Here is a 13968-nt window from a genome sequence, read left to right as displayed (position 1 = left end):
CTTTCTCCTCCCCCTCCCGCCACAATTCCGCGAGGTGGGAGGGAAGGAATGCGGGCGGCCTCAGAGTCAAAAAAAAAAAAAAAAAAATCCAGCTTTTACTTCCGTAAAGAGCGTTGGAGTTCCTGCCGCCGGAAGAAACTCACAAGCCTGATTCCTGACACAAAAAGAACGCAGGCCCTTAGGACCGAATGGAGGAACAAGGACAAAACCTATCAGGATACGCCAGGACCTGGGGGATATTTGTACTTTAAGGGCCTCCGTAGCTGGCAGTGTAGTGATTGCAGGGGGAGTAGGGAGTAAAGCGTTGGGAGTGAAGAGGCGGGGACCCGAAGGACGGTTTTTCCTCCCGCTGCTAACGGAACTGCTTAGGCAGAGCTGGGAGGGGGAGCGCGCCCTCACCGTGGAGGCGGGGCTTAGGAACGCGTCGCTCACCCTGGCGGCTAGGGTTAGTAACCCGGGCGCGCCTTGTGGGTGGAGCCAAATGGGATGGGGTGGGACTAACGCCTTGGCGCGCTGGAGGTGGTAGTGTGTGTAGAGCGCTGCCCCAGGCCATGTTGAGACGAATCCTTCATCTTTCCAGGGATTCCGGTGGCCCTTGAAGGTCCTCTTTCCAGCTCTCTGCCTAGAGAGCATAACAGTTGCTTGTGATTCTGTCACACAAGCCCACGCCATTCGACTCCACGCGAACTCGGCTGTGGTTCTGCCGAGAAGTCAGATCATTCAGACAAATGAGTTCCTACCTGCTTGCCTGGGTCTAAGGACTGTCAGCCTAATGGAGTGAAAATGTATCAATCCGAGCATCTAGCCCTAGTGAACTATCAAAAAACCAAGACTAATGGTTGGAAGAGCATTATCTGTTTACTAAAGCTCTGGGCCACTCACATTATTCAATCAAGAAATATTTATTGAAAAAACACAATGTGTGAAGACCATACTAGAATGCGAGGGATACAAGGTAGACGTGAACCCTGCCTTCTCAGAGTTCACGGTCTGAAGAAGACAGACAAGTAAACAATTTAAATACAATGTGCTAAAATGACCACAAGGAGTTCTTGACAGGCATACAAACGGGGTGTGGGAAGGCTTTCATGAGATGACCTGAAGAGTTGATGTTACAAAGGAAGAGTGCCTAGGTAAACAGATGGAAAAAATCCAAAAATGAGATTGTGTTGAGTAGTTAGGGTAGTAGTTCTGTGCGCTGGGGATAGAGGAGTTGAGGGGAAGAAAGTGGAGAGAGATGAGGCTGCGAGGTAAGCAGAGAACCCTTGTGAATCTGGTTGTTTCAAAGTGTGGAGCAGGTGAGTTGTCTCCTGAATGCCTTATATACTGCAGATCTTGCCAGAGCTCAGAGTTCATTTGCACCCGATATCTTCCGATTACAAGAATGCTCTGAATGCGATGTTTACTGACAGCCAGTGGTGTATCAGCGAGCAGAACTGGTATTAGTGCACAAAATAATAGATTCCTGAAAAACTAACTGGAAATCAACAAATAGTTACTGATTATCCAGTGTATATCATGGAAAACCATACAGGTTAAACAATTACCCCAACTGATTACCAACATAATTTTTAAATCAGGTAAAAATTGGGAATATTTCTGAAAAAAAAAATATCAGTAGTAATAACTACCAGTGTTCGCTCTTCTAAAACTTAAATATGCCATTTACAAAGTGCTTTTATATGCATTTTGATTTTCCCAACAACCCTGTGAATAGGTGATATTAGAGCTCCCCCCACCCCACCCCCCCACCCCGCAACTCTTCAGCTGAAGACGCTGAAATTTTTTTTTTTAAGGTAGGAGGAAGGGAGAACAGAGGAAAAAACAGTCACCCTTTCCAAAGAATCCAGTAGTAAGAAATATAATCAGGACTCAAGCAAGCTGTCCTTCTGTTCATTATACCACATCCTACTGTCTCCTGTTAAGTTTAGAAAGTTTGCTGGTAGCAAGCCTAAATGCTTTTGCAATTTATTTAACATTTTAACATTTTTTCAGAGGATAACGATTATGTTCTGATTTTAACTTTCATCGTTTACATCTAATAGTTTCTACTAGACTCTCTTCTGCAATATCTAAGTGGATTGTTGTGAAAGTCAAATGAGATTATTCATTTATAAATGACAGTTCGTAATGTCATTAAGCTTCAGTAAAAACTTTGTCCAAGATTTTAGAATAAAATAAGGGTTTCAAAATATGAACTTAAAAAAAGTCAGGTATATTTATACACAAAGCAGTAGCCACAGGAAAAAAACTTAATGCAAAAACTTAGTGGCATGCATGCTTTCTAAACTATACAAAATTATTGCTATCTGAAAATATTAATGAAATAAGGTGTTCACTAAGTAATGTGATAGAAGCATCTTGGATATTTAACAAAATCCTTCAGCAAATCCCTTATTACCTTTTATCTGATATATAAGACATATGCACTTCACAATCCAGTCTTATATTAATTCTATCTCTATGAGATATTTAAAAAAATTTTTTTTTTAATGTTTATTTATTTTTGAGACAGAGAGAGACAGTGTGAGCAGGGGAGGGGCAGAGAGAGAGGGAGACACAGAACTCAAAGTAGGCTCCAGGCTCTGTGCTCTCAGCACAGAGCCCAATGCAGGGATCTAACCCATGAACTGCAAGATCATGACCTGAGCCGAAGTTGGATGCTTAACGGACTGAGCCACCCAGGCACCCATCTATGAGGTATTTTTGAATAGGCCTCACGCCCGGCATGGAGCCCAATGTGGGACTTGAACTCATGACCCTGAGATCAAGAGCTGAGATCAAGAGTCACACACTTAACGAACCTAGCTACCCAGGTGCCCCTATGAGGCATATTTTTATCACTCTCATACTACAACTTAGAAAGCAATATTCATAATAAACATTGAAATAGTATCAGAACTGCCATTGTACTTTAATATTGCATTCAGTTGATGGCAATGATCATCTGAAACTTAACATGGTCAAAACTAAACTCTCAAACCTGTTTCTCTCTTAGTATTCTCCACTGGATAGAATATAATTCTCTTATATTTCATCCAATCCACTGTAAGTGCAATAAATTAAACCTTGAAAGTATATCTTGAATCCAAACACTTACCACCTCAGCTATCTCCCCTAGTTCAAGGACCATCATCTCTGACCTGGAATACTATAAGTCTTCCTGCTCCATTCTTGAACCTCCGTCAATCTTTCCAAAACACAGCCAAGGTGATCATTTTAAACCTCTTTACAAATTTTTCAACACCCTTAAAATAAAATCTAAAGTCTTCACTATAACATGCAAAGCCCTTCATTAGCTCACTCTTGGCTACCTCATGACTACATTCCCTACCTCTTGCTATTTGTATTCCCATCCTACTGGCTAATTAACCATTCTCTGAAAAAGTATATTCCTGTATCAAGGACTTTGTTTTTGTTATTTCTCTGCGTCTACTTCTTTTCCCTTAGACCTGTGTTATTCAATAGCCACTAACCACAAGCCATGGGTGGACTGAGCACTTGAAATGTGGTAGTGCAACTGAGGAAATTAATTTTTAACTTTATTTAATTTTAATTAACAAAATTTAAAATTAATACCTGAGTGACTGCTTAACAGAGCTTCCAGCTGGGGTGATGAAATAGTTCTAGAACCAGTTAGTGGTAATGGTTGCACAACATTGTAATGTACTTAATGGCACTGAATTGTACTTTGCATGTAAATGTACCATGGTAGTTTTGCTACAATAAAAAAAAATTGCCCCAGGGCGCCCGGGTGGCTCAGTCGGTTGAGTGTCCGACTTGGGCTCAGGTCATGATCTTGCAGTCTGTGAGTTCGAGCCCTGCATCGGGCTCTGTGCTGATGGCTCAGAGCCTGGAGCCTGCTTGGGATTCTGTATCTCCCTCTCTTTCTGACCCTCCCCCGCTCATGCTCTGTCTCTCTCTCTCTGTCAAAAATAAATAAAACATTAAAAAAAAAAGAAAAAAAAAGAAATTAAAAAAAAAAAAGAAAAAAAAATTGCCCCTTGGTATCCCCCAAAGGAGTTGAGCTTGTGTCCGCACAAAAATCTACACATGAATGTCTATAGCAACTTTATTCATAATTGCCAAAAGTTGGAAGAATCAAGATGTCCTTCAATGGGGGAATGCATAAACTGCAACATAGTCATACAATGGAGTATTAATCAGCTAAAAAGAAGTGAGCTATCAAAAAAAAATTAAAAAAAAAAAAAAAAGAAAGAAAGGGGCGCCTGGGTGGCGCAGTCGGTTGAGCGTCCGACTTCGGCCAGGTCACGATCTCGCGGTCCGTGGGTTCGAGCCCCGCGTCGGGCTCTGGGCTGATGGCTCAGAGCCTGGAGCCTGTTTCCGATTCTGTGTCTCCCTCTCTCTCTGCCCCTCCCCCGTTCATGCTCTGTCTCTCTCTGTCCCAAAAATAAATAAACGTTGAAAAAAAAAAATTAAAAAAAAAAAAAAAGAAGTGAGCTATCAAGTCATGTAAAGATAAGGGGTAATCTTAAATGAATATTACTATGTGAAAGAAGCCAATCTGAAAAGGCTATATGCTGTATGATTATAATCATATGACATTCTGGAAAAGATAAAACTACGATGACAGTAAAAAGATCCGTGGCTGCCAGGGATTTTGGGATAAGGAAAGAGGAACAAGTGGAAAACACGGGATTTTTAAGGCAGTGAAACTGTTCTGCATACTATAACGGTAGATACATGTCATTATACATTTGTCCAAACCCATAGAAGGTACAATACAAAATGTGAATCTTAATGTAAACTGACTTTGGTTGATAATGATGTATACACAGTGTTGGTTTATCAATTTTAACAAATAATTCTACACTGGTGCAGGATGTTGATGGCACGGAAGCTGTGTGTGTGTGTGTGTGTGTGTGTGTGTGTGTGTGGGATATGCTGGGATTTTCTACTTCCTACTTAATTTAGTTATGAACCTGAAACTGCCCTAAAGAGTGAAGTATATTGAAAAAAATTAATATTTGGTTCAGTTATTATAAAACTTTTAAGTATACTTGGAACATGAGTATGTGAATGTATTAACTCAAATATAAATTTTATGAATGCCAAATACCAAATATTTCCAATGACAACTTAATGTCCATATTGAGATGTGCTGTAAATGTAAAATACACACTATATTTGAGATTTAGCACAAAAGAAAATATAAAATATCTCTATCTCATTAGTAGTGTTCTATATTGATTACATATTAAAATGGTAATATTTTGGATATATTGGTTAAATATCAAAATTTCACCAGTTTTTTTTAAAAATGTAGTTACTAGAAAATTCAAAATTACATAGGTATCCTGCATTATATTTCTATTGGATGGTGTTGCACAAGATATCCACATGGCTTATTTTCACACCACCTCTTCAGAAAGGCCCTCCCTGATCATCCTATCTAAAAATAGCACTCCTCCATCACTATTCCTTTATTCTGATTTATTTTTCTTAAAGCATTTATCACTATGAGTATAGAAAATAATGATCTCTCCCTCTGGTATTTATGTAAGTTCCATGAAGGCAGAGACATTGTAGTACTCAAAACAGCTCTCTATACAGATTAGGTACTCAATAAGAAATTAAAAGAATGATCGTTGTTCTTTCATGATTGAATCTTTAGGCTTATGTGTTAGGGGGTGTCTGGAGCACTCAATAAATATTGAATGAATCCCAAATCCACATTTCTTGGTCTCTCAACATTTCAACCTTCCATTTTCAAATACTTACAGTACAACTACATTTGTATGTCTTCAAATTCATTCTACTGCTATTTGCAATTTGCAATTAAACCCATCCAATGAATGTTTCATTTCAGTTATTATACTTCACAGTTCTAGAATTTCCATTAGGTTTTCTATAATTTTCATTTCTGTGCTGAGATCCTCTATCTGTTCACTTACTTAAAACATTTTCATTTAATCTTTAAACATACTTTTTTTTTTAAGACTTTTTAATTTAATGTTTTAAAATTTAAATTCAAGTTAGTTAACATACAGTGCAGTAAACACTTTTAATACCTGCATTAACAAATAACAATATAACAAATAACAACAGCCATCTAATTTTTTTAACTATAGATCACATTTCAAGTCTTTGTATGTCTGATAATTTTTTATTGAAAACTAGACATTGTGTATATGTTGTATAGATTCTTGATTGTTATCTTCTGAAAAGTGATGATTCTTATTTTAGCAGATTCTTCAGTTACTGAGTAGTTACCTTAAACTAATATAGGCTTGGTTTTATGCTTTGTTAGTTCATATCTATGAGAAGCCGAAGGAGTTTCATTAAGTTCTAACTTGACAGGACTCAATCTTCATACTTTATCTCCCCTTACAATCTTGTCAGAGCTTGTTAGGGCAGACCTAGGGTAGGTCTTACTCGAGGGCACGGTCTTTACTCCCAAGGTGCAACCTTTCTAATCTATCTGGATGCCACAATTGTTACAGAACTCCACCTTGACAGGCCCAGAAACCTAGTGTCCTGTAGCACGGCTTTCATGCCAACACTTCTTTTAATTAATATTTTTAATGTTTTTATTTATTTTTGAGAGAGAGAGAGAGAGAGAAACAGAGAGACAGAGCGTGAGTGGGGGAGGGGCAGAGAGAGAGGGAGACAGAATCCGGGCTCTGAGCTGTCAGCACAGAACCCATGTGGGGCTCAAACTCACGAACCAAACCGTAAGACCATGACCTGAGCTGAAGTCGGACACTTAACCGACTGAGCCACCCAGGCGCCCTTTATGGCAACACTTCTTGACCTCTGGTATCTACGTTCCATTCTCAACTCTGTGGCAACTGCTATGGGGTAAGCATCAGGTGGTTTTGCTCTAATTATGTACAGTCCAGCCCTCAGCTATGAACTTGTGGGCACCCTTATAAGGATTTCTGGGGCTACCTCTCTGTATAGATAGCTCCCTCTTCTCTGATGTCCACCCAATTGATTTCCAACTGCTTCAGCTGCTCCCCACTATGATCTCTGTCGTCTCAGTTCAGCTTTTTTACACCCATAGGAAGCTGGGTGACTGTGGGGCTCAACTGCTTAAGTTTCCCTTATTTTTTAGAAGCTTAAGTTTTTTGCTGCCCCAAAACAGTCACTTACATCTTGTCCAGTTTTATAGTTACCACTAATTCAGAAAGGGCTAGTCCAATTAATCATAGTCAGAAACAAAAATCTCCCTTCCCTCATATTTTTTGGAGTGGAATTAAGGAAAGAAGAGCAGCTGTTCTCAGGTGGCAAAACTAAGAAAATGTGATCTGCTGGAAGTCTTGGTTAGAGTTTTGAGGGGAGAGCTAGTCTGAGTGAAAGAAAGTAGCAAGTAGAGAGAAGCAGAAATGGGAGTTAGTGAAACAAAGTTGGCAGCGTTTAAGTCCTTGTGTCAATACAATTATCCTCAAGTCCAGCTGACTTCTGCCCTTTTTGCAGTTTATTTACATGGACCATTAAGTTTCCCCTTTTTCTTTCTGGGACAGTTGTTTGAATTTTCATTTGGAACCCTTAGTGAGGAGAGTCTTAAAAGGAATTAGATATAGCCCAATTAGAACTGAATATTTATGTGAAGACTCAATAACCTAGACTTTGGAAATGTATTAAATAACATCACATGGTTTGATTGTCTTATTGAAGCCATGGGGTCAGACATGTGAGGGAACAGAAGTTTCCAAGGCTAGCCATTATGACAAGTGACTACCCCCCTCATAACTACACGGTTTTTGTTTTGTTTTGTTTTATACATTCTCTGTCCTCATATTCTAGCAAATTTTATGTTTACAGGTGTATACAGGACAAGTCAAAAAGGAACACAATCTTAAGATTTTTTAAAATAAAGGGACATATTTTAGAAATGATTTTGAAGTTGTATTCACATTTTCCTTAGAATCATCCCTCCATGTATATTTTGGATTTTATATTTTCTCTTTATGGGTCAGTAGCAAGTGACCTGATCTTAAAAGGTTCTACCTACCCTACCCTTTCCATACCTCTTCAGCCTCATTTCTCTCATGATATTCTAGCTTCATAATTATGTTTCAGTTAAGTTGAAAACCTTATTATGTGGAAACTTAAGAGACCTTGAAACCTTGGAACTTTGTTTTATTTTTAATAGTTCTTATCACTATTTAAAATTAGCTGGTTCTTGGGGCGCCTGGGTGGCGCAGTCGGTTAAGAGTCCGACTTCAGCCAGGTCACGATCTTGCGGTCCGTGAGTTTGAGCCCCGCGTCGGGCTCTGGGCTGATGGCTCAGAGCCTGGAGCCTGTTTCTGATTCTGTGTCTCCCTCTCTCTCTGCCCCTCGCCCGTTCATGCTCTGTCTCTCTCTGTCCCAAAAATAAATAAACGTTGAAAAAAAAAATTTAAAAAAAAAAATAAATAAAAATAAATAAATAAATAAAATTAGCTGGTTCTTGTGTTTACTTGTATATTGTCGGACTGGTCCAACTTGAATGTAAGCTCCATGAGAACAGAAACCTGGTCTATCTTACCCACTACAGTATTCTTATTACATAAGATAATGCTGGGCACATAGGAAGCATTCAGTATTTGTTACACTAGCACTACGGTAAACAACCCTAATATAAATTTTTCTGCAATCTAGTTTAGCTTAGCCTAAAATGAATTCTAAATTTGCTCAAATTTTAGTGTTAAAATGTAACTATTTGCATCACATGAGTGTGATGTGTGTATATGTGTCAGAATCAGAAAAATAGTAAAACAAGTTTAATTTTAATTTATTAGAACCCAGTTAAGTGATGATTTTAAAAGCAGAGTTTCCATCAAATTAACACTTAATTCCGGGCAAAAATACATTTAAAAAACCTAAATCTTAAGGCAGAAGTAAAATATTATAAAAACCAGCATGTCTAATACAGACTGTAGAATGTCAGAATTTTAAGATTCACATAGTATTTTATAGCACTAAAATGTTAATACAGTCAGAAACATTATCAATTGGTCCAAGATCTCTCAGTTTATAAAATGTCTAGACTGCTAATTGAAGAAATTTTGCTATATAAGTAATAGCTACCATATAATTAAGTGATTGTTCTTATGACAAAGGAACTAAGGCAGGAAATTTCATGGTTTTCATTTGTAAAGATTTTACAGTATTAAATATAAAGTATTACTAGAAGTATGTTTTAGATTCATCTTCCCACTCTAATGCCCAAAAGGTGTACATCAATTCCCTTTAACTCCATTTTAAAAAATTCTGTGAACTATTATACCTATTCATTATAGGCCTGATATACTCAGCAAAGGCATAAATTGCCATTTTGATTTGGTAGAAATAACAATTTTAGTAAATCACTATATCTTTTCCTGGTCATTAAATAATTTCAAACTGAAGTCTAAGAATTTTTGCACTTCTAATAAATGAACAGCTTTTTTTACCTCTGTAAGTTTGAATTTTGACTAGAACCTGAGCACAAGGGGGAAAAAAAAACATTTCATGTTTATGTGCAATTAACAGTAGTCCTTCTGAAAAACAGAGTTAACAACCTTAAATGTCTCCTTGTGATCAAAACCTTTTATTTTGGGGGGGATAAGATTTAAAAGATTTAAATCTGAAAACAGGGATTAACTAGCTTAAGCATTCTCCAGAATAGTGTCAAAAAAGACAAATGCATTTAAAATAATTCTGTAAGTCTAGCAAATATGAGGCTTATGGGTTCTTAACATATTAATTACAAAGATTCTTCATCTTTATTACAAACTCTTAAGCTATTTTAATAAAACAGTTGTAGACCTCACTGCACTTCTACTTATTTGTGTGTTAATAAAAATCTGTTAAAACTCCTTATAGTACTTCTGAAAAATTCTAGTCAAATAAGATCACTAAAACTACCAGAGAAGCTTTGAAATGCTGATTGCAGATTCATTTTGAAGTTGATTTAGCTTCTTTCAGAATCTGGCATTTAAATCATGAATATTTTCACCAACTTGGACTCTGAAAATATAAAAAATTTAGCCAGTGATGGTTATTGTTAAACAGTACCAGTATTATGTGAAAAAAATAAAAATTGAAAAGATATTGTCAATCATGCATTTCACAATTTCATGAACTAAGTAAGGTATAACTCATAAATATTGTTATGTCTTTGCAGGTTACCTCAACTTCCATCAGGCCTCAGCTAAAAGTTAATCTGCCAAAACACATCAGCACTCATGTAAAATAAAAGGAGTAGGGAAATGATTTTGCACACATGCTGCCCAGTGTTTGGCTTCCAGGTTCCAACCCCTCTTTTATGTGACTAGATATAACTCCATGAAGAGCACGAGATGAGGGGTAGATAGAACAGAACACCTGTTGGGCTAACAAGAATATATTAGTGTATAAAAGTTTTTCAGTTGAATAACTGTTCTTACTGGGGTTATGCTATGTGCAACATATAAACCGTACAACCAATTTTTACTATTTGTCCATTTGTGGAAAGAATTAGGCTCAATAAAATGTAAAATATACATTAGTTCATTTTAAATGCAAAGATTACAGTTTTGCTTACTTTGTTTTTGGCTCAACTGTAATATAACAAAAAAAAATCTCTGCTTTAATAATACAATATGAAAAAGTTCACATATGTACATGGGTACATTTCTTCATTAAAATTTTTCCTTAAATCTATCTCAATGTATCTTTACAACTGATACAACTGATCTTTACAACAAAAGTCAGAAACAACAAAGTAGAAATCATTCCATTTTACAGCACTTTAGGTTTTCTGAAGTTTTCCTTTAGGGCTTAAAGAACGTCATTGAAACGTTGTTTTCCATAGTCTGCAGGATCCATTTGAAGTTCTCGTTCCTCATCATCTGTAAGGAAAATAATTATGTATCAAGAATATTATTTTTAAAATCACTTGCAGAAAACCAATAAAATAAAGCCTCAGTAGTTTTCTATTTGTTATTTTATACCTTCTAAAATAGCACTTTATTTCTTAGTTGCTTGGCTAAACAGTGAAAAGTCTGTCTTCCAGTCTTCCAATATATTGGAAGATTACTTAATTTAACAAATCTTTTGATGATAGTAGAGCTAGATATAGTTAGCCAAACTTTAGGAACCCACAAACATTGAGGAGTTGGTTCTTGTATATAAAACACATTATTTCTACTAAATGAATTAGTTCTATAAGTTAGTTTTTGGAGTGCCTAGATGGCTCAGTCCATTATGCATCCAACTCTTGATTTCAGCTCAGGTCATGATCTCATGGTTGTGGAATTGATCCTCCCACCTCCACCCCCATCGGGCTCCACACTGAGTGTGGAACCTGCTTGGGATTGTCTCCCTCCCTGTCCTTCTGCCCTTCCCTGCCTGCTCTCTCTCTGTCTTTCAATGAAAATAAATAAATAAATAAAATTTAAAAATAAAAGTTTTAGAAACCGTTCTGTATACATTTTCATGCCCTTAAAAACCAAAACTTTTTCTAATTACAAAATTAATCCACACTCATCACATAAAAATTGGAAAATAAAAGATAGGAAAATAAAAGCTACTCATAATCCCAATATTTAACATTATAGTGAATTTCTTTGCTCCTCTGCAAAGAGCTTAGCAGCAACTTCTTAAATGATATACTAACCAAAATTTAACTTCTTCTTTACCAAAAAGAAAAAAAATATATTACATAATATTGTTAGTAAGATCCTCAAAGTCACTTTGAGTAGCTACATTAAATGACTCTTTAGAGTTTGACTTATTTGGATATTGACAGGTTTTTCTGGGTCCTTCTTGGCTATCATCTGCCACTTCACATTACTGTTTATCTCGCAGTAGCAATCCTTTTCTAATTTTGATACAAACTACAGGTTTTGAAATAAGACCGCTCAGAATATTAAAATTATGTTAGAACAAGAATGAAAAGTAATTTAATCAAAGCAAAGAGACTTTCTTTCTAGTATATGGCTTTTAGTGACATCTGTTAGCTCCTCCAGAGCCTTGTTTTTTTTTCTTTTTTTCTTTGTTTGGTTTTCTTATTTTTTTCTTCTTTTATTCTTCCACAGCCTTGAAAAATGATTTTTCATACTTTATAGTTCACAGTTACAATTACCCATCAGCTTAGTTTTTGATAGATTGAGATGTTACTATCATAATTGTCCAGAAATATAATTTTATATAATTTAAAGTTATATGAGTTATATATAAATATAATTTTATATATTTCAAGAGTCAGAATCCCAATTCACATGTATACTATAGCTTTCTGAAATCTGTCTTTTAGATTTGATAGGTTTGCTACTCTTAACTTCTCTAGTATATCCTATGGTAATCCACTCTTAACTTCTCTAGTATATCCTATGGTAATCCACTCTTAACTTCTCTAGTATATCCTATGGTAAAATTTTGTTCAAGAAAAATGCTATGTGATATATGTACTGTGTATTTTACATAATGATGTGTTCTTATTTCTTCTTTATATTTATTCATTTTAAAAAATGCCAAATAAGACAACTTTTTCTTTCCTTTCAATAACTTTCCTATTAAACTTACAGAAATTCTCATTTAGAATTGCAGGCAACAATTTTGCATCATAGGCCAACAAAATTATCTTGTATCTTTAATAGTGTAATCCACTAGCTGTGATAAGATAACCCCAGATCTGTTATAGGCAGAGGCTGAAATTGTATCCATAATCACATCTGTATTTTGAAAAAATGCTAATATCTTAACATAGAACTTGTTGTACTTTAAAAAATTATCTTTGGTTTTAAACAGGAAAATGATCACTGGCACCTCTCCAGAAAGCTCTCCTTAGAATCCATGTTATGGGATATCACCTTATGGCTATAAATACATCTTTCATGACTTCAGTAATTAAATGAAGACTTAATCACCACAGAGGGGTGGGAAAAGCAGCTATACAAAAGAGAATTCCTAAAAATTTAACAGGAAAGTTATTGAAAGTAGGTATGTTGGAAGACTTTTAAATGAAAAATTATAAAGACAAGGTAAGAGCAAAGCTCTAGGAATAAAAACACTGAATTCTAGTTCTGGCTCAGTCCCTTAAAAACCTGATCTAGTTTCTAAACCTCTTTAGACCTTTAGTTACCTTCTCAGTAGAATACAGATAGCAACTGTTTATCCTATCTCAAAATAATAATAATAATAATAATAATAATAATAATAATAATGTATAGGAAGGAGTCTTTACTTCTGAAGTCTTCTATAAATATACAGAGGAGTTTGTTGGTTTTATTAATTCATGCTTTTAATCAAATTTTAAACTGTGCCTTCACATTATTTTTCAGAATTTCACAGGACTTTTGGAATATTGCATTTTTCTTACACTGAACTATTATTTACATTAACTAGAGTCCACTTTCAGTATAGCTATTCTAACCAGAATTCAAATTTCTACTGACAACCTATTTGCATGTACAGTATTTATAAGGTATGATGAAATTACCTAGTCAAATCTAATATAGAATAACAACCTGAAAACTAAATATATATATATATATATATATATATATATATATATATATATATATTTTCATTTTACAAGGCAGCAAAATCTGTAAATAGCTCATTAACATAAAATGACTATTAAGGAAATAGAAGGACATTCAAAATTTATTAAATAATTCCTAAATTCCCTCTGAAGTCAAGAAAGGATCACCTCCATAAAGCAAGCTCTACCAAACAAGAACATCTTGGGGATAATAAGGCAGTGAGGCCCCACTAAAAAGTACACGTTAATCCACAAACCAAAGTGTAATTATCCTCCAAAGCAGGCAATCCAAAGAAAAATATTCTGTATTTGCTTTAACTTCTTAAAAACTATTATTCAACAAACACTTATGTAGTGCTTACATTGTGGAAGACCTGCCCTAAGTGCTGAACAAATATTTGAGTCATATAATCTACATAACAACAGCTTAGTTAAGTAACTATACCCCTATTTTGCAGATAAGTATATTGAGGCATAGAGTTAGGTAATTCACAAGGTCACAGAGCTGGTAA

At 35.7% G+C, this 13968-nt stretch overlaps 1 protein-coding gene across 3 annotated transcripts in view; it reads right to left on the bottom strand.

The window, feature by feature from the left end:
• Positions 1-8724: 8724 nt before the first annotated feature.
• Positions 8725-13968, bottom strand: part of GOLM2 (golgi membrane protein 2) — a 107142-nt gene continuing 101898 nt past the window's right edge. For all 3 annotated transcript variants that reach the window (XM_086710578.1, XM_086710576.1, XM_086710579.1), the window contains one exon: positions 8725-10820. In XM_086710578.1, the coding sequence (XP_086566704.1) occupies positions 10750-10820 (71 nt within the window). In that variant the 3' untranslated portion in view covers positions 8725-10749. The remainder of the gene's footprint in view (positions 10821-13968) is intronic.

This window comes from Puma concolor, chromosome B3 (genome assembly GCF_028749965.1).
Source record: "Puma concolor isolate L17-30 chromosome B3, mPumCon1.1.hap2, whole genome shotgun sequence".
In the NCBI taxonomy this organism is placed as follows: Eukaryota; Metazoa; Chordata; class Mammalia; order Carnivora; family Felidae; genus Puma; species Puma concolor.
This window is presented reverse-complemented; position numbering and strand designations above follow the sequence as displayed.